General features: G+C 35.8%; 2 protein-coding genes across 4 annotated transcripts in view; one reads left to right on the plus strand and one right to left on the minus strand.

Annotated features, from left to right (window-relative positions):
- Nucleotides 1-83: 83 nt before the first annotated feature.
- Nucleotides 84-15,669, minus strand: LOC109043572 (uncharacterized). Its single transcript, XM_019060815.2, has 12 exons — nt 15,494-15,669; nt 14,133-14,271; nt 13,292-13,376; nt 12,430-12,542; nt 10,979-11,111; nt 10,163-10,276; nt 9,482-9,699; nt 8,364-8,625; nt 3,961-7,515; nt 2,990-3,120; nt 1,936-2,081; nt 84-1,497 (listed from the first exon to the last, which is right to left on the minus strand). The coding sequence occupies exons 3-12, from the start codon at nt 13,367-13,369 to the stop codon at nt 1,445-1,447; spliced, it is 4,803 nt and encodes a 1,600-aa protein (XP_018916360.2). The 5' UTR covers nt 13,370-13,376; nt 14,133-14,271; nt 15,494-15,669; the 3' UTR covers nt 84-1,444.
- A 151-nt stretch (nt 15,670-15,820) lies between these two features.
- Crag (DENN domain-containing protein Crag) overlaps nt 15,821-25,338 on the plus strand; it is a 31,073-nt gene continuing 21,555 nt past the window's right edge. For 2 of the 3 annotated variants that reach the window (XM_019060810.2, XM_019060811.2), the window contains exons 1-7: nt 15,821-17,836; nt 18,540-18,732; nt 19,437-19,578; nt 20,279-20,880; nt 21,645-21,841; nt 22,461-22,651; nt 23,768-23,980. In XM_019060810.2, coding sequence (XP_018916355.2) covers nt 16,380-17,836; nt 18,540-18,732; nt 19,437-19,578; nt 20,279-20,880; nt 21,645-21,841; nt 22,461-22,651; nt 23,768-23,980 — 2,995 coding nt within the window. In that variant the 5' untranslated portion in view covers nt 15,821-16,379. The remainder of the gene's footprint in view (nt 17,837-18,539; nt 18,733-19,436; nt 19,579-20,278; nt 20,881-21,644; nt 21,842-22,460; nt 22,652-23,767; nt 23,981-25,338) is intronic. The other variant, XM_019060812.2, reaches the window with a different exon arrangement.

Genomic DNA, 25,338 nt, shown 5'->3' on the forward strand with positions numbered 1-25,338 from the left:
GTAGGCATCAACTGCCAGAAAATGTCAGTGAGAGTGAATAGATTCCGTACAAAAACTTTTGGTATCATAATGAGAAGTTTGACTTTTTTTTGCAAGATAAAATTTTATTTAAAATAACACAATTTTACAAAAATGTACAAATATTTGGCATTATCTTTGCTTTTAACAGGTATAGATTATTATTTTAAAAAAACAACAGATGATAAAGTCAGCTAAGGTGAAAACAGACCTATCATCATTTTCAACAATATTGCTTCCTATCATTTACAAAACCGCAACCTCATCCAAAAAAAGATCTACCAAACGAGTACAAATTGATCAACTTTGCTGCATTATTGACAAAAGCCATTGATGCTTGAGAATTTCCCATTTACCATACTAGTAACTCTATTATTTTGGTTAGAAATAGTTGATCAAGAAAGGTGCTCATGCTCCCTGAGATGAATAGATTTAACTACCACCGTTTGGTAAGGCCAAGCCCAGCTTTGTGCCAATCCAGAGAGGAGACATCATCCTCGATTTTTCAAGGAAAGACTAATTCTAAATATTACATATTGAATTTGTGAAAGTTAATTTGTGGATGAGGTCACAGACTCTTAAGTAAAAAATAAAAATAGAGTAAAAAAACGAGCTATGATAATGTGCGGAGTGTTTTTACACTAAAACTTAACAAGCAACAATTTTTTTCCTCTTGGCAAATGGCAAGTGTAGATACCTCCATAAAAGGCAAAAGAGAGAAATCTCTGTCAGTAAATTTGGAATTGTCTTATCACTTGGAATCATTGTCCGACTGAAGAGCAAAAGGGTTTCATGAGAAGCTTTTTGAAGAAAAGCATCAATTGACATAAGATTGAACAGGAGAACTATAAAATATTATTGCTCGCAAAATCTGCCATACAGAGCAAATAATTTGTGCAAAAAGGAATAAAGAGTCTTGCAGGTCTTTGCATAAGGTCAACTGTTGTGTTCGAATAAATTCTTGTTGGTTCGCCTTACAATAAAATAATGATACACTCTGATGAGGCTGCTGTTTTCAAGAACAGCCAGCTCTGTCGGAACTGCGTGAGCTCCACATCACATTGCCACAAAGCATTTTAAGCACTATTCATTAGTCTATTTGGCTGCTTTGTCTTTGATATTCACAGTATCAGCTCGTTTGAGCTGGCTGAGAAAAGGCTTGTTGGAGAAAACAGCTTTGGCTTGAAAATGTGCCCATTACTCCGTTGGACTTCATGATTTTCCACCACCAAAATTGTTTCACGAAGTTTTCCCGCCTACAAGTCAAATTGTACGAGGGGCTTGAATCCTGACGCATTTGATGAGAGGAACATTACGGCCATGAAGATAGAGTCATACGTTTTAATTCAATGATTCGAACAACGCATTTAGTGGTTGCCACCGTACTGGGAAAATTCTTAACAAGAGGTAAGAATATTGTTCCTCCTCACCGACTTCCAGTGATCCAATTGAAGAGACTATAAATTGCACTTTCCGAATCTGGAAGAAAAAATTCAAAAATCCATTACTAATTTTGCAGACCAGTAAACCGGGAATTTTCAAAACCGCAAACAAGATCCGTGGTTTGGTAGTTCTACCACTAAAATATTGACGGTGAAAATGCGGCAATTATTTTGATTGCAGCGTTTTAAAACCTCCATTCCTATTTTATATTTTAAAAAGAGGTCAAACCAACGTCATGGCTTTAAATTTTCACAGGATATTCTTCACGCAGAAAGAAAAATCACTCGAGTTTTCGAGAAATGACGTCAAGTAACTAACTATTTAGAAAATAAAGTATGACAAAAAGTTTGCAACACTGGAAACCAATATATACACTTCTGCAATTTCACTGTTAATATAAAACAGAAAGAAAGAAAGAAAAACATTTCATCGAACTTTGATAATGCTGCCAAATAAATAGCAAAGGTGCTTTACCTGCTTCTGATAAATCAGTTTCTTTTTGCGGTCTAAGATTGGCAGGCAAAGCTTGACTAGAGTATAATGCTTGCATATTCTTTTGGTCATTCTCAGTTGTCACCCTTGGATCATGCCATGCACTCAGAGAATCAAGCTCATTAATCCTGTAAAAAAAACATCAAAATTAATGAACCGAACCAACAAACTACAACTTTAGAAAAAAAAAGATTTATCAAGCATTAAAAGTTAATGCATACTGATGTTTCATAAAACTACTCAGAAAAAGAACTCAGTATGGCTACTAACTTTCCGGAGGTATTAATTAACAGGAGGTTCTTGTAATTTTACCATTTGGCTATCAACTTGTTCTAAAGAGTTTTACCAAGTTTATTTCACAAAAGATAATAAAGTTATTGGTTATATTAGGGGAAAAAGTTGGTCAAATTACAGAACAAAAAATGAACAGGAATTCCAACCAGTAAATCTGAGTCAAAGAAGTGATAATATCATTTTCAATACTTAGTAACACTCAGGGCTAGATCAGTGGCGTGGCGTGCTTTGCGATATATCGATTGTTATGCCATTTAAACCTATGGAAAAGGATCGATAAACAGGGTGTTCGCAGCGAACACCGTCATAATCGATTCTTTACCATAGATTTAAATGGCATAACAATCGATATATCGCAATTCACGCCACGCCGCTGGGCTAGATTTAGGATTTTTGAGTCTACAGGTGTAGTCAGCGGTGAGGGCCCCTATAAAATGCACCTCTTCGTAAAAGGGAAGTTTAATGAGGAATCTACCCAGTAGAGAGAGAATCCGGGGTTTCCCTTGATGAAATTTGAATCTTACTATCAGACTAAGGGAGTCTTGAGCGGCTCTATGTCTTAAGCTGAACAGAATGTACAGCTAGGGGCTAATTTTGTATACATTTTTAACTTCTATTTTTCACTTTTATTCTTTATTCATTCACTTTCTTTTTTTTATTAATAACCATTGCTTAAATAACAAAGGAAAATCATTATATTAAATTTTGATTTCAAGAACTTCTTATTTTTATTATTACTTACTTTGAAATTAGCTCTTCATTTTTAATTGAGTTTGAAGATCCATTTGTGTCAGTCGTCTCCTTTTCTTGATTTGCAAGGAGGCGATATGCTGATGACAATTTCAGTTGCAGAATATCCCTTTCCTTTAATAACTGTAAAAAGATGATAAAAAATATGATTTTTTTTAAGGGACATAGCACCAATTTTTTGAAAGTCCATTATGAAAAATAACAGGCAATTTTTAATCAAATTTTAAATTCAAGGAAGAAAATATTCCCAAACATTTCTCACTTGCTTGGCACTTGTACACTTGAGAGCAGATTTTAAAAAAATGTAAGACTTTTGGTGCATTAAACAAGCCAAATCATCTGCGGCTACAACTCCCAACGAGAAGAAGGCAGAAAATGTATTAACAAAACTACTGTGCAACAAGAAAATGATAAATACAAAATTAGTTTGCCTTTTGAGAAAATGTGTGCCTCTCCCCAACCTCACTTGATCAATCTTGCTTTCAGATCGAAAATTAAATTAAATCATTAGAATAAAGGTTCACTAAAGACGAAAAATTTCACTCCCTTCACATTGATATTATGAAAAATAAAATTACAAAGGTATAAATTACATGTCTGTAACACAGCACCTAGCAACTACAACATTTTCACTTGCAGCAAACTGAAAAATTCGAAAACCCCTTCCAAGTGAAACGCGTGAGCTTAAATTCTACTTTACTACCTGAGCTAAAACTTTAAAATGATTTTTGTAATGCATTGGTTTATTACCAGTGCCACATTGTACTATTTAAAGTTGATATAGGAGGGACCAATCCTTTTGTAAGATATTTGGCACAAGGGTCATAGACCTCTTCCTATCCATTGTTCCTAATATTTGCTCTTTTCTTTGAACAAGGTTTGGAGACTCATTAGGCGGTATGCCTGTGGAATAAGAACCGTCATCCCACCCAAAATAATGCTGATCGACACATTGAAACTTACCTCAATTAACTCTCGTTTAAACTCATTATTCTGAACATCCTTTTCATGAAGTTTATACAAAATAGAATCGAGCTTGACTTTCATATCTTCGTAGGAGGCCTTGTTGACGACAATCAGCTGATTGTCCTGCAGGTATCCTCCGACATATGGTTCATCCTCTTCATCTTCCTGAGAGCCTTCAGCCGGTTCAGATTCTTTATTTGTTGTCTCAGTTTCCTGAGAAACTTTTGTAGACTGGTGACTATGTTCCTGAGATCCACAAAAATGATCATTGTGTTCATGCTCGTGGTCATGAACATGTTCATGTTCACTTTCGTGCCTGTGTTCATGACTATGGTTATGGTAGTGGGAATGATCATGATGGTTATGAGAGTCATGGTGAGTATAATAATTATAAGAATTGGCTGTGTTGGAATTTCCGGGTTCTTCCATGACTGTGAGCCTATCTAGTGGTTCATGATCTTCCCAATTTGAAGGCTGAAATTCAATCTCACTTGAATCCATGGTGTGGATATGAGAGACTCCTAGGTTTGTTGCATCATGACTGGAAGAGGGTATTTCAGTTAATCCTAAATTATTTACAGCAGGAAGAACTCCATCATTTGTGTATGTATTGGTGGTGAAATTAGCCTCTTCATTCTTTGTCGATTTCAGCTCTCCATGCAATGGACTATAACTCTGGATAGATGTTGAATTTTCATCAAGCTTAATTTCACTATCGTTGATTTCAACCTCCCAATCCCAATTTTCAAGATTCTCCGAGATCAATGGTGATGGCAGCTTGGGCTGCATCACTTCCTCTGTCTGTACTTCAACATCGAATGAAGTTTTAGTAGAAGGATTTTTCACCAAGACCAAGTCCTTTAGGACCTCCCCACAGGTTGCTATTTGTTTTGTTATCTGATCAACATACAATTTCAAAGAAGCCACAGATGATTCTAAAGTATCACTACTAAAGCCAGGGGATCTACGCAGCTTAGACTCAAAGCCTTTCAGAACTGCTTCTGAACTTAGCAGGTCACTTTCAAGGTTTTCTAAAACTATTTTCAGGTTTGAATCAGAGCATTTTTTACCGATTTCGCTGTCTATTAAATCTTCCAAGAGATCTTTTAAAATCAAAAGTTCGTAATTAATTTGAAGGTATTCTTGTGCCAGAGGTAGGAGGGTTCCGTTTATTTCATTACTGTCAAAAGAGCCAGGGATGGAATTCTTCGGTGATACCTCCTCAACAGGTTTTATTTGCTCTCTCACACACTCTTCACTTGCACTTAGCTTGCATTGCATTTCGGAGATTAGTTGCTCTTTTTCATTGATAAGCTGTTCTAAACTTGTTATTTGCTCTTGAAGACCAGAAGTCAACATCGCCTCATCTTTGAGCGCCATATTTTCATCTTTAAGGCTTTGGAGTGACTTTCTCAAAGTACTAAGTTCATCTGTTAATGCAATTTTTTCTACTTGGTTGTATTTGATATCATCGCTAAGCTGAATGACTTGATTTAAGAGTTTGTTATTTTCATCTGTAAGCTGCTGTGTAATATTTGTAGCTTGCAATAATTCCTCTTCAACCTCTGCATGTCGTTGTGATTTGGAAATTTCTATATCTTTCAGCTGACGAGAGAACATTGCACATTCTGATTCATAACTAGACAATTTGTCCCTTTCGGCAGAGAGGTTTTCAACTTCCATTTTAAGTTTATCACATAGTTCCAACTTGAATTGAAGAGTCTGCTGAACTTCTGCATACTGACTCTGAGCTGAATCACGTTCGGCTTGCACTTTAAACATCCCCTCTTTCAAATCATTCAATGATGCCTGTAACTCTTCGATCTGGATTTCTTTTGAATTTTGAAGATCTTCGATTTGCCCCTCAAGTTTTCTTATAGCATGATCCTTATTAATCAATTCGGCGTCTGCAGCTGATACATAATTTGAAATTTCATTAAACTTTGCAAGCAACTCGTTATGCTGACCAGATAGTTCATCAAGAGATTTAATTTTCTCTGCAAGTCTGCTTTCATTTTCGCTCAATGTTTTCCGTAGCTCCATCAATTCCTCCACGGATATTTCCGCCACTTTTGCTTTGAGCTTCTCATTTTCACTCTCGACTTCTTGGAGCCTCATACTCCGTTCATTCAAATTTGAATTCACCTCCATTAGCGTCTGTTCCAGATAACTTGCCCTCGCCTGAAGCTGCTGAAGCTCCATGGATGGGTCTTGCTCACCTCTCTTAAGCTCCAATGACATCTGAAGATTTTGTATCATACTATCTCTATTCGCTATCTCATTTGAAGTATATTCCGCGTAGGAGTTCAATCTTTGCTCTAGGTCTTTACATGTTGCCACCAAACGGTTGGCTTCTTCCATTTCAGTCTGCACTTTTCCTCTGAGTTCCTTAATCATCTCATCTTGCTGCGAGATATATGCCTCCATATCTCGAAGAGAGATTCGCTCTTCATCGTTTTGTTTCAAACTTTCAATCTCTTTTTGCAACGAGGCGATGGCATCCTCCTTACTCTGTAAAATATTGTCCTGCTCGGTTTGCAAGTTGGAAATAGCTTCTTCCTTGTCCTTCAGGAGACGCTTCACTTCAGCTTCCAAGTTGGCAATTATGTCTTCTTTCTGCTTTAAGTCCGTAGTAGTCTGCAGGAACGTGGATGATAATTCGGTGAATTTCTCTTGAAGAATTACATAGAGGTGATTTTCTTTTTCAAAATTGATTTCAGTTTCAGTGGACTTGGCTGTCATACTGATGACATCTCTGAGCAGACTGCTGATTACAGTTTCAAGTCTTGCTTTTTCTTCTTCGGCTGAATCCAACTTTTGCTGGATTTCTAGTGATTCAGAGCTATTTTGGCTATAGTGTTGCTTGTATTGCTCCAATTCATTTAGTACATGATAGAAATTCTCCTGCAACTGCATTGCACTTCCTTTCTCACGGACTAACTCTTCCTCTTTTTCTGCGAGTTGCTGCTTTAAGTGGTCGAGTTCTTTCTTGATGTTGATAGTATTCTGTTTCTCCTCCAACAGTAACAAGTCTGAATCCTGAATCTTCTCCTCCAGTTCATCTATTGTTTCAGTTAGCATCTGGACGCGGTGTTTCTCTTGTTCCAGCTCATTTTTACTTCCACACAGTTGATCTTGGAGAACATTGATTTCGTTGTTTAAGGAGCAAGCCACTTCCTCACTGCTGCCATTGAGTCTCACTGCATCCAGAGCTGATCGAAGCTCAACTACTTCCGCCAAAATTTGCTCATAATTTGACTCATTTGCTTTCAGGCTGGTTTGCGCCTCACTTAAGCGGCTCAGTAGTTCGTCGCGTTCAGAATGGGAGTGTTCAATTGTCTGCTTCAAATCAGAGATTAAAGTCTCTTTCTCTTCTATCAGAGCCAAGAGTGTGGCTTCCTTCTGTTTTTTCCCATCCTCAAGGAGAGCGATTTCCGATTCGAAATTGGAAATTTTCGTTGCCATACTGTTGTTTTCTTCTTTCAACTGAGCTACCTCTCCCTCCAATAGTTGCTGATTTTCTTGGAAACTTTTCTTCACTTTTTCACATTCCTGTAAAGGGAAAGAAAAGGTAGCGTGAGCCATGGAGCAGAAACAAACATTATATGGAAAATGAAAACCATACTGCAAGTTCATTTCAGTAATTTTCTTATTGGAAATGGAAAATATTATACATACATAAAAATGCACTTTTAAAATATGAAATGTACTACATATTTTTGACTACGTCAGTCCCTCTTAATGTTATGGAAAATGAAAACCATACTGCAAGTTCATTTCAGTAATTTTCTTATTGGAAATGGAAAATATTATACATACATAAAAATGCACTTTTAAAATATGAAATGTACTACATATTTTTGACTACGTCAGTCCCTCTTAATGCTTTTAATACCTTAGAAAAAGTATTAAAAAGCAAATTTCGAATATAATAGTATTTTTTCACCATTTTTCCTCATTTTCAAATATTTAAAGAGACTAAGTATTACCAGGTATTCTCATGCAAAATTTCCAGAGGGTATTTTCTGAGGGGCAGAAAAAAAAAATCACACAAAAGTTTGTGAAATAACGATGAATGGTTGGTTCATCTTTAGGATTAACCGATAAGTAAAATATGACATACAATTTGAGCCGACTCAAACAAATATACATGATTTCTTAGTTAATTAATATTAATAACCACTAGAAATTTCTGTACTCCTATGTGATTTTTTGGTATGCATTAATGCTTGCTGATGCTTTGAAACTATTTGGTTCTGTCAAGGAACAGTGAAGCTTCTTGATTTTCTATTTTGGCTTCCATTTAAATGTCATGACTAATGGGAAATACTTGATTGAGAGAAATGGATGTGAAAAGTCCCTCTATCTAGGATTCATATTGAAAAGGACATACAACTTACCCCTTTGTAATGAGCGATCTCAAGCTCTAAATTCAGGACAGTTTTTTGGAACTCCTGCTTCACACTCTCGAGTTCATCCGTGAGCTCCCTGATTTTCTGTTTGGGGCTATCAATGTTTTCGGTCAACTCAACTACTTTCATCTTTAGCTGATTGTTCAACGACATTATATTTTCAATTTGAAAATTTAGGTCATTGTTCAATTGAACTAAACTGCCTTTTTCTTTCTCTGCTTCTTTGAGTTTCAAATCCAACTTACGATACCTGCAAAAGATAAAAACTAGGATATAAAACAACAATGAATTTTGTTTCCAAAACTAATAGTTTGACTATTGAACTTTCTTTTGAAATAATCAGGGACAGTCCATTAAAACTTGTTGGCTCTATGGGCACTTTTATGAACTGGATGAACTGTAAATAAATGAATAGTCAGGTGCCCACGTCTGATGTGTGTTGTGATCTCCGCATGGGGAATTTTCTTTTTCTTTCCCTCTTTGATAGTTGTTACCTAGATATTCAAAATAGTTTTAAAAAAATGTAAAAAAAGAAAAAAGAGAGGAGATATTCTTGTCAAATCTAAAAAGATGAGTCTGACACAACCAAATTCCTTAACCATCCCAGCCAAGATCCAAATCCAGCCTTCTGGGTTTGAGATGAAGTTCAAAAACTTAAATTGATTATTTATATTTGAGAACTGTCCATGGATACACATTTATCTATGATTTTTTACATTTTTTTTTACCATAGTAACGTTTTAGTGAGACTTAGAAAAATAATAAAAAGAATTGACACAATAAAAGTGAATATAACTTGTCGTCTTTTGCACGAAGGAGCATATCTCATCTGCGCTACTTTAGTATTTCTATGAACATTTTATTTTTCCATGGGAGTCCAATGTCTGAATTAGTTTGAAAATTTCAGAAAACACCTGCAATGCTTCTTCTATAAAAAAATAAAATTTCAGTAAGAGATAAGTTCTGAAACAGCGCTGTTGCAATAAGTATGCTCCTTTGTGTGGGAAATGACGAACTGCAGTATTGGTTTAATTGATTGTACATAATGATATTGCAAACCAAATGGTGCCAGGAATTTTCTTAAAGGAAAAATGAAAATCTCATACCTCTGTCTAGAACTATCTAACTGGTCAAGTAGTTTTTTGTTTTCGATCGCCATATTTTCTTTGAAAGCCATGAAATTTTCATGCATGTTTTGTATTTCCTGCTGAGTTTTTTCAAACATCGAGTTAGTCGAAACTCTTTTAGCTTCAACATCTTTTTGGAGAACAGAAATAACCATGGTTCTGGCTTCTATGAGTTTGTTTTTTTCCTCGATTTCTTCCTGTTGACACACAAAAAAAAAATTAATTGTAACACAATATTTATTCTTGTTATTTTTTAATTTTTTTTTTTTTTTTATTTATTTTTTATTTTCCTTCGCTCTTCTTATTAGAAAAATAGATGATTTCATTCTTAGAAACTGACATCATTTTTCTTTCTTGTAACAAATATCAAGTAAAGAAATGCTGTTCCATAGTATCCTTATAACTGGATATCTCTGTAATTCAAAAATAAAACCAATTCTTGGGGGAAAAACTCAGTGACTTCAGATCCTAAATGCCTATTGTTATTTTAATGTTTATGACTTTAGATTCACTAATATATAAGCACTTTAATTCTACCAGATAAGACTGTGACATGCAATCTTCTGATGTAAGAGAAGGAGTTACATAACCTATAGTGGGATTAAAAATGACAAAATAGGAGGATGAATGAAACTAAAAAATTAAGGATAAATTACATACCTCTAAGCTGTAAATGGTTGTTTCAGCACTGGCAACTTTCTGCTCGAGAGAACTAATTGTTTTCTTTAAGTGATCAATTTCATCGATGGGCTCTTCAACTTCATTGCTAGGTGTCTAAAAATAAGGAAATCTTGTAAACAATTTTTTTTTAAATGAACATTTACATACTAAGAAAAGAAAAGAAAAAAAAAATAAATAAAAAAAAAAAAAAAAAATGGAACAGACACTGAAGTTTTGAGTGAAGCAAAAATTGTAAAAGACAAAGAAGCGCATTTAAACATCATTCTACACTAGATTGGAAATCAGTGAGTTTCATTGGCCAAAAATGTGCACCTCAAGCCTACCTAAAATTTTTGAAAGAGGTAAGGACAGAGAAATCAGGTATCAAAAGCAGAAATGGAAATGGGTGGGTCACGCCTATAGGCTGAGACCAAAACTGGCCAGTTATATTTGCACCTATTTATGAAGAGAGGTCTCAGGCGCAGACCCAGGGGGAATGGGTAAAGAAAAAGAGAAGAATCCACAATTAAAAATTGACAGAATTTTTCAAGTTTCTTAAAATTGTTCAAAATTTTCCTCTGAACTTTCTCTGTTGGTGAAAATAGGCTTCCTTAATAAAACTCACTGTTTGAAATTTTTTATTCAGTTTAAATGTAGTTAGATTAGATAAATTGTACAGGAAGAGTCATGTGTCCACACTATTCTGCCATCCTGTTACAGTATCCAGGCTATTATTATTATTTTCGATGGTCCTTCCCCCTCCCCTTTAAGATGACACAAATATAAATGTTCAAGGAAGTAAGGTACAGTACTTACCTTTGATTTCAGACTGCGTTCCATTTCATGCAAGACTTCATCATTACTTTCCAACTGACTCTCCAATAGCTTTAGGCGTTGCATGACTGGACTCCAGTCATTGTTCATCTCGGAGCAAGACTCATCCATCACCCTGACGGAAATAAAAACATATTTTAAAAAAAGAGGAAAAATGTAATTTAAATTTATAGGTCACATAACAAAACAAGACATATTTGGGACACTTGAAAACAGGTCTAACTTAGAACGAGAGATGCTTTTTTAGACTTTTTTTAATAACAGACTCATAATTGGATTGCATTTTGCAAAAAGGAACCAAGAGCATTCCAATGTTGCTAGGATTATGCAATTGACATTCTTTGCAATACAATTAGTGAAATCACACAAACAATTGAATTAACTAAGGTAATTTTCGTCATGAATTTATAGTTTATTGACAGTAAAGATGAATATTGTTTAAATGATCAGTTTATATTTGCAAGGTAAACCAAGTTGCACAATCTTAGCGACATTGGAATGCTCTTGGTTCCTTTTTGCAAAATGCAATCCAATTTTTCTGTGTTATGTTTGATCCATTTTTTAATGTTTCACAAGATTGAACACTATTCCTTGAGGGTTTAAGCTACAACCATCCACAGGAAAAGACCTCGTGGCAACAAAAAATACCAAACTGAGATGCTTGCATTATTGCTTGGAGTATTACTTAACAACCTTTTCAAACACCAAAAATGTCAAAGCAAACCAGCGTTATGGGGAATTATGAAGTTTACGACTTGGTTAACATAGTTTTGAAAAGAAAATATTTAAATGTTTAATATGTTGAGTTCAAGACTCGTGGGTATGGAATCAAAAGGCAGCTTTACACCCTTTATGGGCACAAAAATCAACAAAACAACTCGCAACTTATTCTTGAAATAAAAGAACAAGTTTTTTATAGAGAACTTAGTTTCCAATTTCTCAACCCAGTTTGACAAAATTGTTTTCTTTGAATCTACTTTTAAACAATTTCGCTGCCTTTTAAGTAGCTTGCATTTTTTAAATGCCATTACAATGGGTCAGTAGCATCCAATTTTTACTTTCACTTCTCGAAAGCACAGAACAAATCAAGCTTCTGGGAATTTTTCCAGACTTTTTCTTTAACCCTGAATGGCAAAGAAACCCCGTTCTAAAAATGTCAAAATGGTGAACAATATTGTTGACAGGCACTGATGACAGCCAGGCCGGGGTAACAGAGTTTGCTGATTTGCTTAACTCATCTTCAGGCATCGCCATGCTACATCAACTCGACCATCGGCTTTTGATTAGCTTTTTCTCCCCTTAAAAATGATTTTTTTAACTTTGTAATGAGATTTTGGGTTTCATCACTGTTAGGAAGTACCTACTATGAAACCCTGAAATAATTCCTTGCCACCACCCGATTTAATGATTATGGAGAGATAATAAATATTCACCTTTGAAAACTAAAGCTATGTGGCGTTGAATTCATAACCGATATGTCCTTGTTTTCATAGGATGAATATTCATCTTCTGCTATCATCTCCGTACAAATTTCTTCATCAGGCACCTTGGGAAAAAATAACATACAAGTTAAAATTACTCAAAATTACCAATATTTCATCTTCATGTTGTGAATATGCTGATCATAGAATTTTCTAACTCCATTTCTACACAAGAAATTGAATTGATCTTTTGCAAAATCCTGTCAATTCTTTATATTTTAAATTTTAAATGCATGTTTTCTCTTGTTTTATCTCAAATACACAAGGTTGATAGGAGCTAGAAAAGCATCTACAATTATTGTCTACCTATCACTCATGCTATGAGTTATTTCTAATACAATTGGCAAAGTCCATTACCATTCAGACCCACCAAATGTGAACAAAGTTCCTCCATTTGTTATCGATATTGTAATCTGAAACTGGCTATCACCACTCATCTCTCTCACCTCTTCAATTCAATCCGTTTACTCTGTTTCTACTCATTTCTCACATTCCAGCGTGCTCACCTGGAGCGCCTATGTCAAGTTCCTTTCAATTGTTCTTTTAATTTCGTCGTTTTTCTGCACAACATGTACCAACTCCAATCGAGTCTATAATTTGTATAGTTATCCGTTGCAAGGTTTCCTCCCCTCACTCTCTTTTTCAGTCAATTTTTTTCATAATTTTTTTAAGTTACATCCGCTTTTCTTTTTTTTTATTGAACTTCCATTACCGCCCTTCTGGCCCGATTTTCTTTCTCTTTTTTTGCTCTCTCTTTATTTTTATATTATTGAATTGCAAGGTTGCAATTTTCACTTGCCGGACACTCAGTTACCTTATTCATGCCTTCCATATTCTGAATTCCACCGTTTGCACCAGGCAAATCACCGGTCTCATTCATAGGAGAATTCATCCTGATTCTGTAGGAGAAAAAAGAGAAAATTACTAATATTTACAATCCAAACAAAATAGTTTGATACTTTGAAACTGTGTCTGAAATTCTACTCTAGACAATTGAATCCATCACTCTCCAAAAGACATAAGTGTCAAAAAATTAAAAAATTGAGTTATTAACAATTTGGTATTGCTCAGGCATGGATCCATTTTGTTCTGTAACAAAGTGATGAGCAGAGGCAAACATTTTAAGGCCCAAGAAAAGCATCTGAAAAATCGGATCATTCCCAAAAAAACTCAAGCCTCAAGCGCTGATCACCTATAATCATCAGCTTGCTGAAACTACAAGTGCTGCAGCTATCAGTTATGCACTAAATTAGTGCAAGCTTATCTGCACTTGAAAGCAATCGCTTCATAAAACGATGAACGATTACACAATAAATGCAGATTGATCCTGTTTTTTTTACTGAAGCAAAAGTTATAATTAAAATTCAATTTGAAACTTTGTCTTTTTACAAATAAATTTTTCTGCCCTCCAAGATATAGAATAGGTAAATTATATCAGTTTTCACTGTTTTTTTTTTTTAAATTCTCATTTCTAACGTTCCGAGTCCTTTGGAAAAAGACTAATTCAATCAGTGCTTTAACAAAGTGGGAAAAGAATAAAGTTCTTTAAATTCTTAGGTGCAGGAGTATCAATTGTGTGTTATTTGAAGTAGTAAAAAAAATAAATAAAATAAAATCTCAAATTTTTGAATTTTAAAGGAGCACCCTGAGCTTACATTTTTTAATGTGAGTCCACAGTGTTCGTAGGAGATAGTTTCCTGGACATGTTCCGTGCAAGTCTCAGGCCCTGTTGGAGGAAATCCCCACCATTTTTCCTTGACAGGAAAATGTGAGACTTAAAAACCAGTTAAATTCCTGAAAATATAAAAAATCCATATTAAAAAGGTGAGAATTAGTGCTAAGTAACGATAATAGACATCCTCAAGAACATGGCGAGATGCTTCTAGGAGGCTGAGGCAGTCTTCAGCCAATTTGGTTTTTAAGTCACTTGATAATTCATGCTACTCTTATGTGGTAGACACATGATGGTAATGAAACTGCAAAAATGCTTATCGTAATTGCAGTGTTTCAGAATCTCTGCACCTATTTCATTCTTTGAAGGGAAACCGAATCAAAATCACTACTTGAAATTTTCAGAGGAAACTTTTCGCACACATTGTTGGATAAAAGGATTCTGCGGTCTTAATGGTAGTAAGGCACTCCCTTGGTGCCGTGTCCCAAAATCTTCGCTAAAATGTTATCCATTTTATAAAATACATGCATTTCATCGATGCTTTTGATGGATACTTTCATGATTTTGCATTGTTCTAAACAAAGTTTTTCCAAAGAATCAATCAATTTCCTCTCTTAAAAAAAGCAACCAAGAGGTGTCCTCCTTGCACCCAAGACCAATTCCAGAACCCACACAGGTCCACACCAAGTCACTCCTACGCCCAACCGTGGCTCAAGTGATGAAAAATCGGCGCGTACTATAGTGATCCTGTAAGAAATACATTGCATTCTGGTTAGCCACCATCGCTTCGTGGTAGGGTCTTGAAATTCGTCCATGGAAATGACAAATCTGGGGACTAATCTTGCTTCCGCTCAGCATTTTGATTAAGAGCAGTTAGCAAAGAAAATTAACTGATTCTAGAATGGTATCAAACTGATACGTTGTCTCACAGAATGTACAAGAGATAAACATTATTCTTCGGCCATATCAAGATTACAGTGTATGCTAACTGCTGTCATCTTATAGCAAAATGTGTCGCATTGAATAATGGACATTGTTAGGAAGTTTGAAAGCTTAGACACCCGAAGGAAACATCATTTCAGATTCGTCCGAGTTTTTATCAGTGGCAAACGCAAAAGATGTAAGTTCAAACTGATAGAAAAGGGTACACCACTATCTACTACTATTATGAGAGGATTAAGGACCCTCATAGATGAATCAGTCATCTGTGAAAAGAGAGAAAATTCCACAAAATGGGAAGTGCGAATCTACAATAAATGTTAATAAAAAATGCATCTTGAAGTCGTAAAGATTAGGGGAAAAGAATCCATAACCTCAAGATGCACATGATAGAAAGATAGTTACCATTGGGATTAGAGCTAAAAATCATGAGAAACTGATGTTTGCACCTCAGGTGAAGGTGTGTAGAGTGCACAACTAGATAACTGGATAATTACTAGTAATTACAGTAAATTTAAGCTAAAATTGTTCTTATCACTTGCTTTCCCATCTGTAAGTAGAGCTCTTTATACAAATTGCAGTCACGTCATTATCACAGAAATGGACTATTTACATTTTTTTCCTTGCCAAATTCCGTATGTTCGTCAGGAAACAGCCAAAAATTCCTTTTATCATCAGCTGTTCACTAATCAAAACAAAAACTTAACACAAACAAATTACACTATTTTTTATATGAGTTATCGTATATTTCCGTAAGTAATTGACACAAATTGCTAATTTTCCAATTGAAAATTGACTAAATTCTGAATTTTTTCATACTTGACCTACTCCTTATCCGTGAAATTATTGAGAGACTTTTTCAAATCCTTGAAATGCAGAACTATTTTTGTCTGTATTGTTGAACATCTTATTTCCTTTCCCAATTCAACAGTCAACATGGCTCCAAGCGATTTATTGCGAAATGACACTGTCAAAGTGGAAGTAAGAGTGAATATTTTAAACTTATCTCCATTGAATTTCCTCTCTAGTTTCTGTGAAACATATCCTCAAACGAAGTTTTAAGATCTCAAATCGTGCTTGTGAATAGGGGTGTGCATATCACCTCAGTTTGACCATATTTTGTCCCTGTATAGTTGCATCACACCACTAGAGAAAGAATGTGATTAGTAATGATAGTTTTTATACATCAGTGATTATAAAACCATGGCCCTGAGCCCAATAATTCTAATTAGAGGTTTGACATTCTTGTCTCAATCTTCCAAGTGTCAGGGTCCATAACCCTCCGTTCACAATGGAAGAGAGGAGGGTTGCCGATTATTTTGTCGTTGCGGGGTTACCAGAAGACTGTCAACTTCTCAAAGATGAAGAAACAACAGCCCACTTAAAACCCAGCCACAATCAGGCACCCATCACAGACGTAGCAGTTATATTTCCGAGCCTTGGAGAAACAGTACCTGATGGATTCACGGTGATCGAGACTACACCCACAGGGTTGTCTGCTGATCTAAACCATGGAAGTATACGAAGTCCAGAAGTATTTTTATGTTATCGAAGAGGAAGAGACAAACCTCCCTTGATTGATATTGGTGTTATGTACGATGGCAAAGAAAGAATCCTAGCAGACTCAGAAATAGTTAAGGAAACCCCTACAGGGTACGTAGCTAATGTAAACAATTCAACTGCCAGAACTTTTGTTACCTTTCGTCGAGCTCAGCCAACAATGCCTTGTAATGCACTAGTTGTGACTGACATTTGTGTTGTCATTACGAGCAAAGGAGAAGATCCCCCTCATGCTTTCAACCTCATTCAGAAGAATTTAAACAAAGGTCTTGTAGGTTCTGATGTCTATCTTTGCTACAAAAAGTCAATGAATCGCACCAACCTAATAACATATACTCCAGGCATTGTAGATCGTTATCCAGAGACAGACCAAGGCTATTTCATGCTGCCACCATCTGTACCTTTGTTTTGCCTCCCGATGGGGGCAACTCTTGAAGCGTGGCCGACAACTGCTCAAGAACCACTCCCTGTTTTTTCTACATTTGTCTTGACGGTCTCAGATGGAGTAGATAAAGTGTATGGCTCTGCCATCACTTTTTATGAAAAGTATCCAGAAGATAAAGTTACCGAAGAACAACGAGAACTACTTAATTTAAAATCCAAGACCAGTGTTACTTTTCATGTCAATAAGTGTATTTGCCTTCTGTCCCATTGGCCATTTTTTGATACGTTCGAAAAATTTCTGCTATTTCTCCACGGAATGGTGAAAAATTCCGAGCCACATTCAGTCCCAATTGAGAGGTACATTACACATCTGCTTGAAGATGTTCCATTCCCTTCAATTCATCGCCCAAGAATTCTGGTTCAACTCTCATCACATGATAGACTGATTCTGACGCAGCCTGAAGACCTGCCATTACCAAGAAGTGGTGCTGGCTTCCGTCAATTGTTGTTCAACTTAGGACCTGATAACTGTATGCTAGTACTCGTCTGTGCCTTAACTGAACAAAAGCTCCTCATTCATTCTCTCCGTCCAGACGTTTTAACAGCAGTTGCTGAAGCTGTTTCCATGATCATTTTCCCTTTCAAATGGCAGTGTCCGTATATTCCGCTCTGTCCTCTAAGTTTGGTTGAAGTATTACATGCACCACTTCCTTTTCTGATCGGAGTTGACTCTCGATTCTTCAACTTGTATGATCCTCCTCCAGATGTTAACTGCGTTGACTTGGACACCAATACCGTCACAGTGTAAGTCATTATTATTTATAGAATAAACAATTTAGCTACAAGAAAGTCTTGAGAATTGACTGGAGGATTTAAGGATTTAATGTCAGGTCAAAGTAAGAACTGATTTTTTCCCCGGCACAATTTTTTATCATTACCTAGACAGTTTTGTTTTCAAACCATACTTCAGTCGATCAAAATTACTATCACTTTATAGCTGGAGTGAGGCAAGCAGAAAGGAATAATTTTAATTTGACTGAAGAAGAATTGAAAATTTAAGTACCCACCTTAAATAGATCACTTTTTTATTTTTGATTAAATGATACTAGCTAGCCAACGTCATTTTTAATGTTTTTGGAAACTCTCAAGTAGCAAGTTCGCTGTACTTGGAATGAAATGGCTGTGAACCAGTCAGCTCCTCTCTTGGCTTTCGTTTTTTTCTTGTTGTGCCAGTAAAAAATTTCTGAAACTGCCCCAGAGTAGAGTGATAGTCCTTTTAACAGAAAAAAAAATCAACCTGTCGATTGATTACAATATCCACATGCAATGTAAAACAGCAGAAAAAGGTGCCAAGAGCACTCGTAACGCATTCGATCTGTGTAAATGAATATACCAGTGAAAGCCAGTGGTGAAAGAAAAATTAAAAAAGAAATAATAAGTAATACAGCTTTAAAGTGAGAATTTAAAATGAACCCTTCTTACAAAAACACCTAATTTTTTTTTACAGATGCGAGGACAGAAGGTATCTAACTTCCAAACTTCTGCCAAAAAAGTCTGCAAGAATACTTCGAGCTAACTTGGAACAATCTTACAGGAACCTTAGTGCTTTGTTGTATGGTCGCAAGAACAGCACATACCATGTTGATGAAAATGTTAGTGAAAATAGTATCGACAAAGACTTTCAATCCAAACGTAAGGAGGTGAGTACAACAACTCAATATTTGGAGGATTTCCCAAGAATCATTCACAACACTGTGTTCATGCAGCCTTCATCGACCTGTATTATTCTTTTTTATACTTTTTACCGCTCATTTTTCACCAAGTTTTTAATGTAAGAACTATGAACGACTCCAGGTAGTTTAAAATTTTTTTAATCAAAGAAACATTGTCAAATTCTGAGAAGGAAGTCAGCAAAATGATGTTGGTCCATTCCTGTGTATTGTCTGCCGTGTGAATTTTTATAAAAAAAATGAGTCAGCAGACTCAGCAAGACTCAGGAGCTTGCTTACTTGTAGATAAGATAGTGGGTCAGTAGACCGCTCCAGCAGTGTGTAACAACACTCTAGCTAAACTCAATGGACAGTCAGGTAACTAGCGCTGCCCATTGTTGACTTTATCCGTGCATCACTGTTCAGATCTCAAGGTCAAGTGTCCAAAGTGTATTCTGTAGAGTTGGCCTTCCTCTTAAGTATTTAGATGTTGCTTAAAGAAAGATAGTGGCCAAAAAGAGTTTTTCGTCTTTAGAGAGAGAGAGAGAGTAATTTTAGTATTTTTTAAAGCAAGCTTGTAACACCGCAAATCTATCTCACCCTTCAGAAACTAATAGTTCCTCAACCATAGTCTGTTATCAAACCTCACTTTTAATAAATGGTCCATTTTAATAATTTTATTTTTTTTTTTCCAGCTGAGTCTTGAATTAGAAATCCAAGAAGCGTTTCTAAGATTCATGGCCATGATTCTGAAAGGTTACCGTTCTTATCTACTTCCAATCATCAAAGCACCCACTGTTGGAGCCACTGATACAAACTCCTTGTTTGATTTACAAGGTACAATTTTTTGTTCTAACCTTGTTTGTGTATTATTCAACCATCATCAAGTGTCCATGGAGTACATAGTTTGGAGCTTTAAAGATCCATTTGAATGTGATCAAAAGGATAAATCTAAATTCATTATTTTAAAGTGTCTTCAAAATTAGTATGGAATTTCAATTATTGTTTTCAATTTCTTCAGATCAGTTAAGTCAACAACATCTGTAAAGAACTGTACTCTCAACGCTTAGGAGTAGTAAAATAGGAACAAATACCTAGGTAATTTTCAGCTCTCACTGCTACTAAACTTAATACTGAGCGTGAGAAAAGTGAAAGATGGATTTGAACCAAAGGTTCTTTTGTTTTCTTCTTATTTTGAATTGAAACTTAACTGAGCTGTTTGCATGTAATGTTATAAATAAATTGAAGAGAATAGAAACAACAATTTCTTGCCCAAATCTTTAGTTTATTGCTCTGTTAACCTTTTCATTTTGGTAACATCTGTATTAGAAAGCTGAAGATGATCTTTGTAAGGAAGGATATATGTATTTTTTTCTGATTATTTTCATGGTTGAATTAAGATTGTTTGATTTTTGAAATATCCCATTTTCGAAAATTACTATGATCATCTCGTGAGTGTTAAAGTTCCGGTGAGAGTAATGCTGGAATAAAAACTTCCAATAAATATGTCTAAACATTATCATTATTTTTCTTCTAGGTTTTCTAAAATCAAGAGACAAGGCGCACAGCAAATTCTACAATAATATGGTCCGAACGCAGATGTTTATTCGCTTCATTGAGGAAAGATCTTTCGTCTCGGACATGGATGCAGGGCTTGCGTTTTTTGATGAGTGCACAGAGAAAGTGGATCAAGATAGTGGTGACTCTAAGCTAATAGAACTAGATGACTCACATCAAAGTGAGCGGACTGTGTTTATTATGCCACCAGAACCTACAGGGCTTCCGAAAGATGTCACTTATTCGTACCCAAATGGCTTTGTCCTCGACAAATCCCTCTATAAAGTCAAAGAGGTCAAAAATCACCTGAGTGCTGATCACAAAAGTATGGCTGCCATGCCAGGTAGCCCTATGGCACGGCGAACGAAGTATGAAATTAAGTTGGCGCAGAAGCTAGCCAGAAAGTATGCTGAACATCCTGATTTATGGGCAAAGTGTCTCCTAACAACTTGTTACAGTGTTTGGTTCATACACTTACCCAGCTTTGCTTTAAATGTTGAGTCAAAAGCAGCAACTATCTTGCTTTCTGCCTACGACCTGTTGGTGAAAATCCAGAAAACTGGCTTGCAGCCCACAGATGAGGTAATTTTTACACTATTCGCCCTCTTGAATCAGATCCAAACTCAGTCATTTTGGAAAGTTGTGGTTTGGAGCAATTTAGAACTATTTACATTTATCTGGTGCAAGGCACACTCTACTACAGGTATGGACAAACGGGGTGCCAAAGTGGCAGCGCTGAGAATATAGGCCATCGAGTGATGTCGGAAGTCATACTGTCTTTGCCGCGCAGTTCAAAATGAGGTTTTGGTAGATCTGGTAGTTCCAATAAACTATCAGATGAATTTAAGAAATTGATGAAACTCAAAATAACGAAAAGCTTAACTAAGAACACGAAATTGATGAAACCCACTCTCAGAACAGAAAGTAAATAAGTTTTCCATATGACGTCGCAGTTCTACCATTGGACGCTGTCAAATCTACGCGTTTCGACGACTTTCTAAAATTCCATTTGTCCACACCTGTAGTAAAGTGTGCCTTGTATCTAGTGTCTCTTTCTGTTTCATTTTTAGTTTGATCATTTTATTTATAAATTTTACTTTCTGAGGTATTAACCCAATATGCATTCTTTCTTTTTAGATGACCTTTAAGCCTCCTAATGTAGCAGCAGATGTAGAAGGTATTAGGAAAGGATACCTCCAATTTTACAGCATTTCTCATTCCAAAATATTTTAAAAACTAATAAAACTCCTTGATTTTGTCTCTAATAAGCTTTCATGAACCCCACACCGAATCCAACTAGAACTATTATGTGTATATTTTTTTAAATTTATTTTCTTATGCTTTAGGTTTGTTATCGAGTTATGATGCAGTTGTGCGGTGTTCATAGTCAGCCAGTTTTGGCAGTCAAGTTACTGACTTTAATGAAGCGAAGTGGTATCCAGCCAAACGCCATCACTTATGGTTTCTACAACCGAGCAGTGCTAGAAGCTCAGTGGCCCTCTGGCATGAGCAACTCAAGCCAGATCTTGTGGAATAAACTTAGGTTGGTATTATGATTCAATTTATAATTTCATTATTTGGGAAACTTTGAATTTGCTCTAATAAGTTGCGTAGAAATCCGACTTAACGTGAACACCACTGCAGCCATACCCCGAAAGATATAAGATATCAGGAATCTTTAAAATTTTCCGCAGCCTTTCACACTTGTAAGGATTTCTACAAGTTTTTTACATTGGTGCAGTTTTACATGGAAACAATAGCCACAGGACCAAAAATTCCCTTTGTTTAATTGAAATTCGTTCAAAGGAATCTCTGTTAAAAAGATAGTGTTTTTTCAGGGGAAAAAAAATTTGCTGTATTGCCACATTTGAGTGGCGTTGAGTGACAGTTGAGTCACCTATGTTAAAGTGAATTTTAATTGTATTGACCATCTCCTCATCTGCCGTGCTTAGAAACAACGCCACGTGAGCGTTTAGATGTTGCCATATCTCCTTAAGAAAATGACGAATTTACTAAGAAGCATATATATATGCACACGGCAGTTATGCTCACTTTCTTGCTTCCCCTGCCCAGCTACAATCTAGATTGCACGAGGAGAAGTAACTTGCCCTTGGGTAAGTTGTTTTCAAACGTTACTTCAAATTAAATTATCCTGCTTTCAGAAATGTTGTCATTGGTGCTGCTCAATTCAAACATGCGGGTAAAATGGCAAGCAAGAGGCGTTTGTCTGTCAGTGAGGATGCAGGATCCTCGGTTGTCGATGTTGATGGCGTTTCTCACACATCCATGGATAGTAATAACTCTCAGGAGTCCGCCAACTTGCTAGCAAGGATTGCCAACCCTCTCAATAATGGTGAGTATCCTAAGAATGTTTTCTCGTCGTTCTTTGTATTATGTAGACAGTGTCTATGTATTTTATTGCCATTGTACTTAGCAAAATGAGTTGAGCATGCATGTTGAGTAGGTATTTAATAGTCGAAGAGCTTCTCGTTAGTTTTTTTTAGCTTTCTGTAGATCTGCATTGAAATACTTGTAATTTTTTTGTATGTTTGTTGAAATTTTAAAATTCTAGGCAAGGATGAACTTCTTATACTATAAACCCATTTCCCCATTCTTCCACGAAACTGATTAGCTTATTAAAAAGTAAAAATGATTTTCAGGGAAAAGGAGTAGACAATGAGTTAAAGAAGCCTAGAATGAAGCTTGAAGTATATGTATTAATTTTATCATGATCTAATGTTACCTATTTGCCCCCCCCCCCCCTTTAACCAGTAATATTTTGAAACATGGAAAATAAAATCACATCAGTCATGTAAATGGGTTGAAAAGCATACAGGGAGAAGTGGATAAGAAATAATAAAGCATCCAGATAAATACTCACATAAATACATATTGTGAAATGAATAAGTGTACTTTTATGATGAGAATATAAATTAAATCAGAAAACAAGAGTCAGTGCATTGAAGAGTAACGCCAACACTTTACAACCTAGACTTCAAAAGGGCTCCTGAGCTATCAAAACTGGTCTGTTTTCCATACTCAGAAGTGATTTCAGGGTTTGACAGCATCAGTCTGTTATGAAAAAATCTTCATCTCTCTTCAAGGCTTCATCAAAACTGAATTTTGTGTTAGCACAGTAATGTTCACAGCTCAGTGGAGCCCTGAGTTCTGGCAGTAAGTCACATAGGAGCTATGCTAAAAACAGTTGCCTTACAATCCCTTTTGAAAGAATGTGTTTTATGACAAAGGGAGGGGGTACAGTCTCTCTCAGATTCTCAATGGTTAGAAGTGGGTATAGGTAGAGAAGCGTGGAGGGAAAGAGACTAGGAAGGAACATACTCCAAATCCTCAACTTCGAAGTCTAACAGTAATGAAAACCTCAAAAAATCCTTTTCTTTGAATTTACCTTTTTTTTTGTAGGCTTGCTATCTTTTGCTTCTTGGTTGCTAGAGTTATTATAATTTTGTAGGTATGACAACAACAAGCAGCCAGTCAGATACTGGTTACACTAGCTCTTGTGGTGACATTCATGTACCAATCAAAGAAAGTGATCAGACTGAGCCTGACATTAGCGAGGGCTGTCTCATTGATTTGGACCCCGCTACTATTGACCATCCCTTGGCCGCGGAAACTGAGACCCTCGTAACGGTTAACCGACCCGATTACTCATCTGATGCTCTCGGTACGTTGTATAGTCTCCTAATTTCATGCCCATGAGGGAGGGGTAATCATAGTCACCGATTTATCTTACAGGAACTCATCTCATCCTTGCTATTTTAACTGTTTTAATTAGTTATTGTTACATTGCTCTCTTGCTGTCTTTTATGTTAATTTTTAAGGAATGGGCCCAAGTTAGAAATGATTTCAATGGCTGATGTGCAAATCATAGTACACAGTAATTATTTTAAAGTGGAGCAAGGTGGATTTTCAGTTAATATTCTTAAGAAATATTTGAAGAAGTCTAAAAGCTCAATACATTTACTCAAAAAAATTTCTCCTACAATTTTCTTCACAGTATCTTTGGCAACAGACTACTCTAGACGATAAAATCAAGTGGTTGCGTCACAACTTTTAACTAAGAAACGTTTTTCTTTGCAAGTATATAGTGTTTTGTTTGGTACTAGAAAAAGAGTCTGGCAACTTATACTGAATGACATGAGTATTCTAAATATTACTTTTCCTCTCTCTCTCTCTCTCTATCTCTTTCCTTGTTTTAATGTTGTTTGTATTGAGAAGCTTTTTTCGCTTTTTCTCTTACTGTTTTTTCACTTGTTTTTGTAGTAAATGTCAATTTTTGCTTTCAATTAGTATTTTGCAAATAGTGCCTCTATCCTGTAAACTTGCTAAATGTTTGAGAGTCCTTCCATACTGTTGGTGTAGCGCTGAAAAACAGTAGAGGTTTGATGTATAAAAATCAGTTCTGTATTTCTCTATTGAGCCAAAAAAGAAGTCGTTCGTGAAAAACAGTAGTAAAATTACCAGGCTTTTTTTTCTGAACCGTTCTTTGCTCTCTCAGCTTTGATTTAACTTCTTCTCACTCTTGATATTTATGAAACTGTTTTTGACACAAACTTTAATCTAAGTGAAATATTCATCAAGATCAAAGTACTTTTAAAATATCAGCCAACTTTTTCACCACCATACCTTTCTCAATTTTATTTTTTATCACTGTAGAATGTTTTTTTTTTGTATTCAAACCTTTTTGTTGCTGGTTAGTTTTCATAACCGTAATGTATCCTTCTTTTGTTTTATTTTCTGATTTTTCTCTCATTATTCTACGCATCACATCAGTTTTGCCCACAAAAATATTTGATAGAATGTGTCGTTATTGTTTTGAAAATAGCTCTTGTAGATCAAAGCTATAATACCTTGTAGTATTGCATTAGCACCCCTTAAAGCGTAATTATAATTGGAACATGGTTTTTCTATGTGTAAAATGTTGTTTCAGAATCCTCTGTAAGCTCCTGAGTCCACTTTTATACATTCTTTGAATGCCCCTTCCAAATGGAGGTATCAGAATAACTCCATAAAACCTTGTCC

The sequence above is a fragment of the Bemisia tabaci genome, chromosome 2 (genome assembly GCF_918797505.1).
Source record: "Bemisia tabaci chromosome 2, PGI_BMITA_v3".
NCBI lineage: Eukaryota > Metazoa > Arthropoda > Insecta > Hemiptera > Aleyrodidae > Bemisia > Bemisia tabaci.

Coding starts and splice junctions, on each gene's coding strand:
- LOC109043572 (XM_019060815.2), bottom strand. CDS start 13,369: ATGAATTCTCCTATGAATGAGACCGGTGATTTGCCTGGTGCAAACGGT. Junction 12,543..13,291: donor ATATGGAAGGCATGAATAAG/GTAACTGAGTGT, acceptor TTTTTTCCCAAG/GTGCCTGATGAAGAAATTTG. Junction 7,516..8,363: donor AGATCGCTCATTACAAAGGG/GTAAGTTGTATG, acceptor TTCCCTTTACAG/GAATGTGAAAAAGTGAAGAA.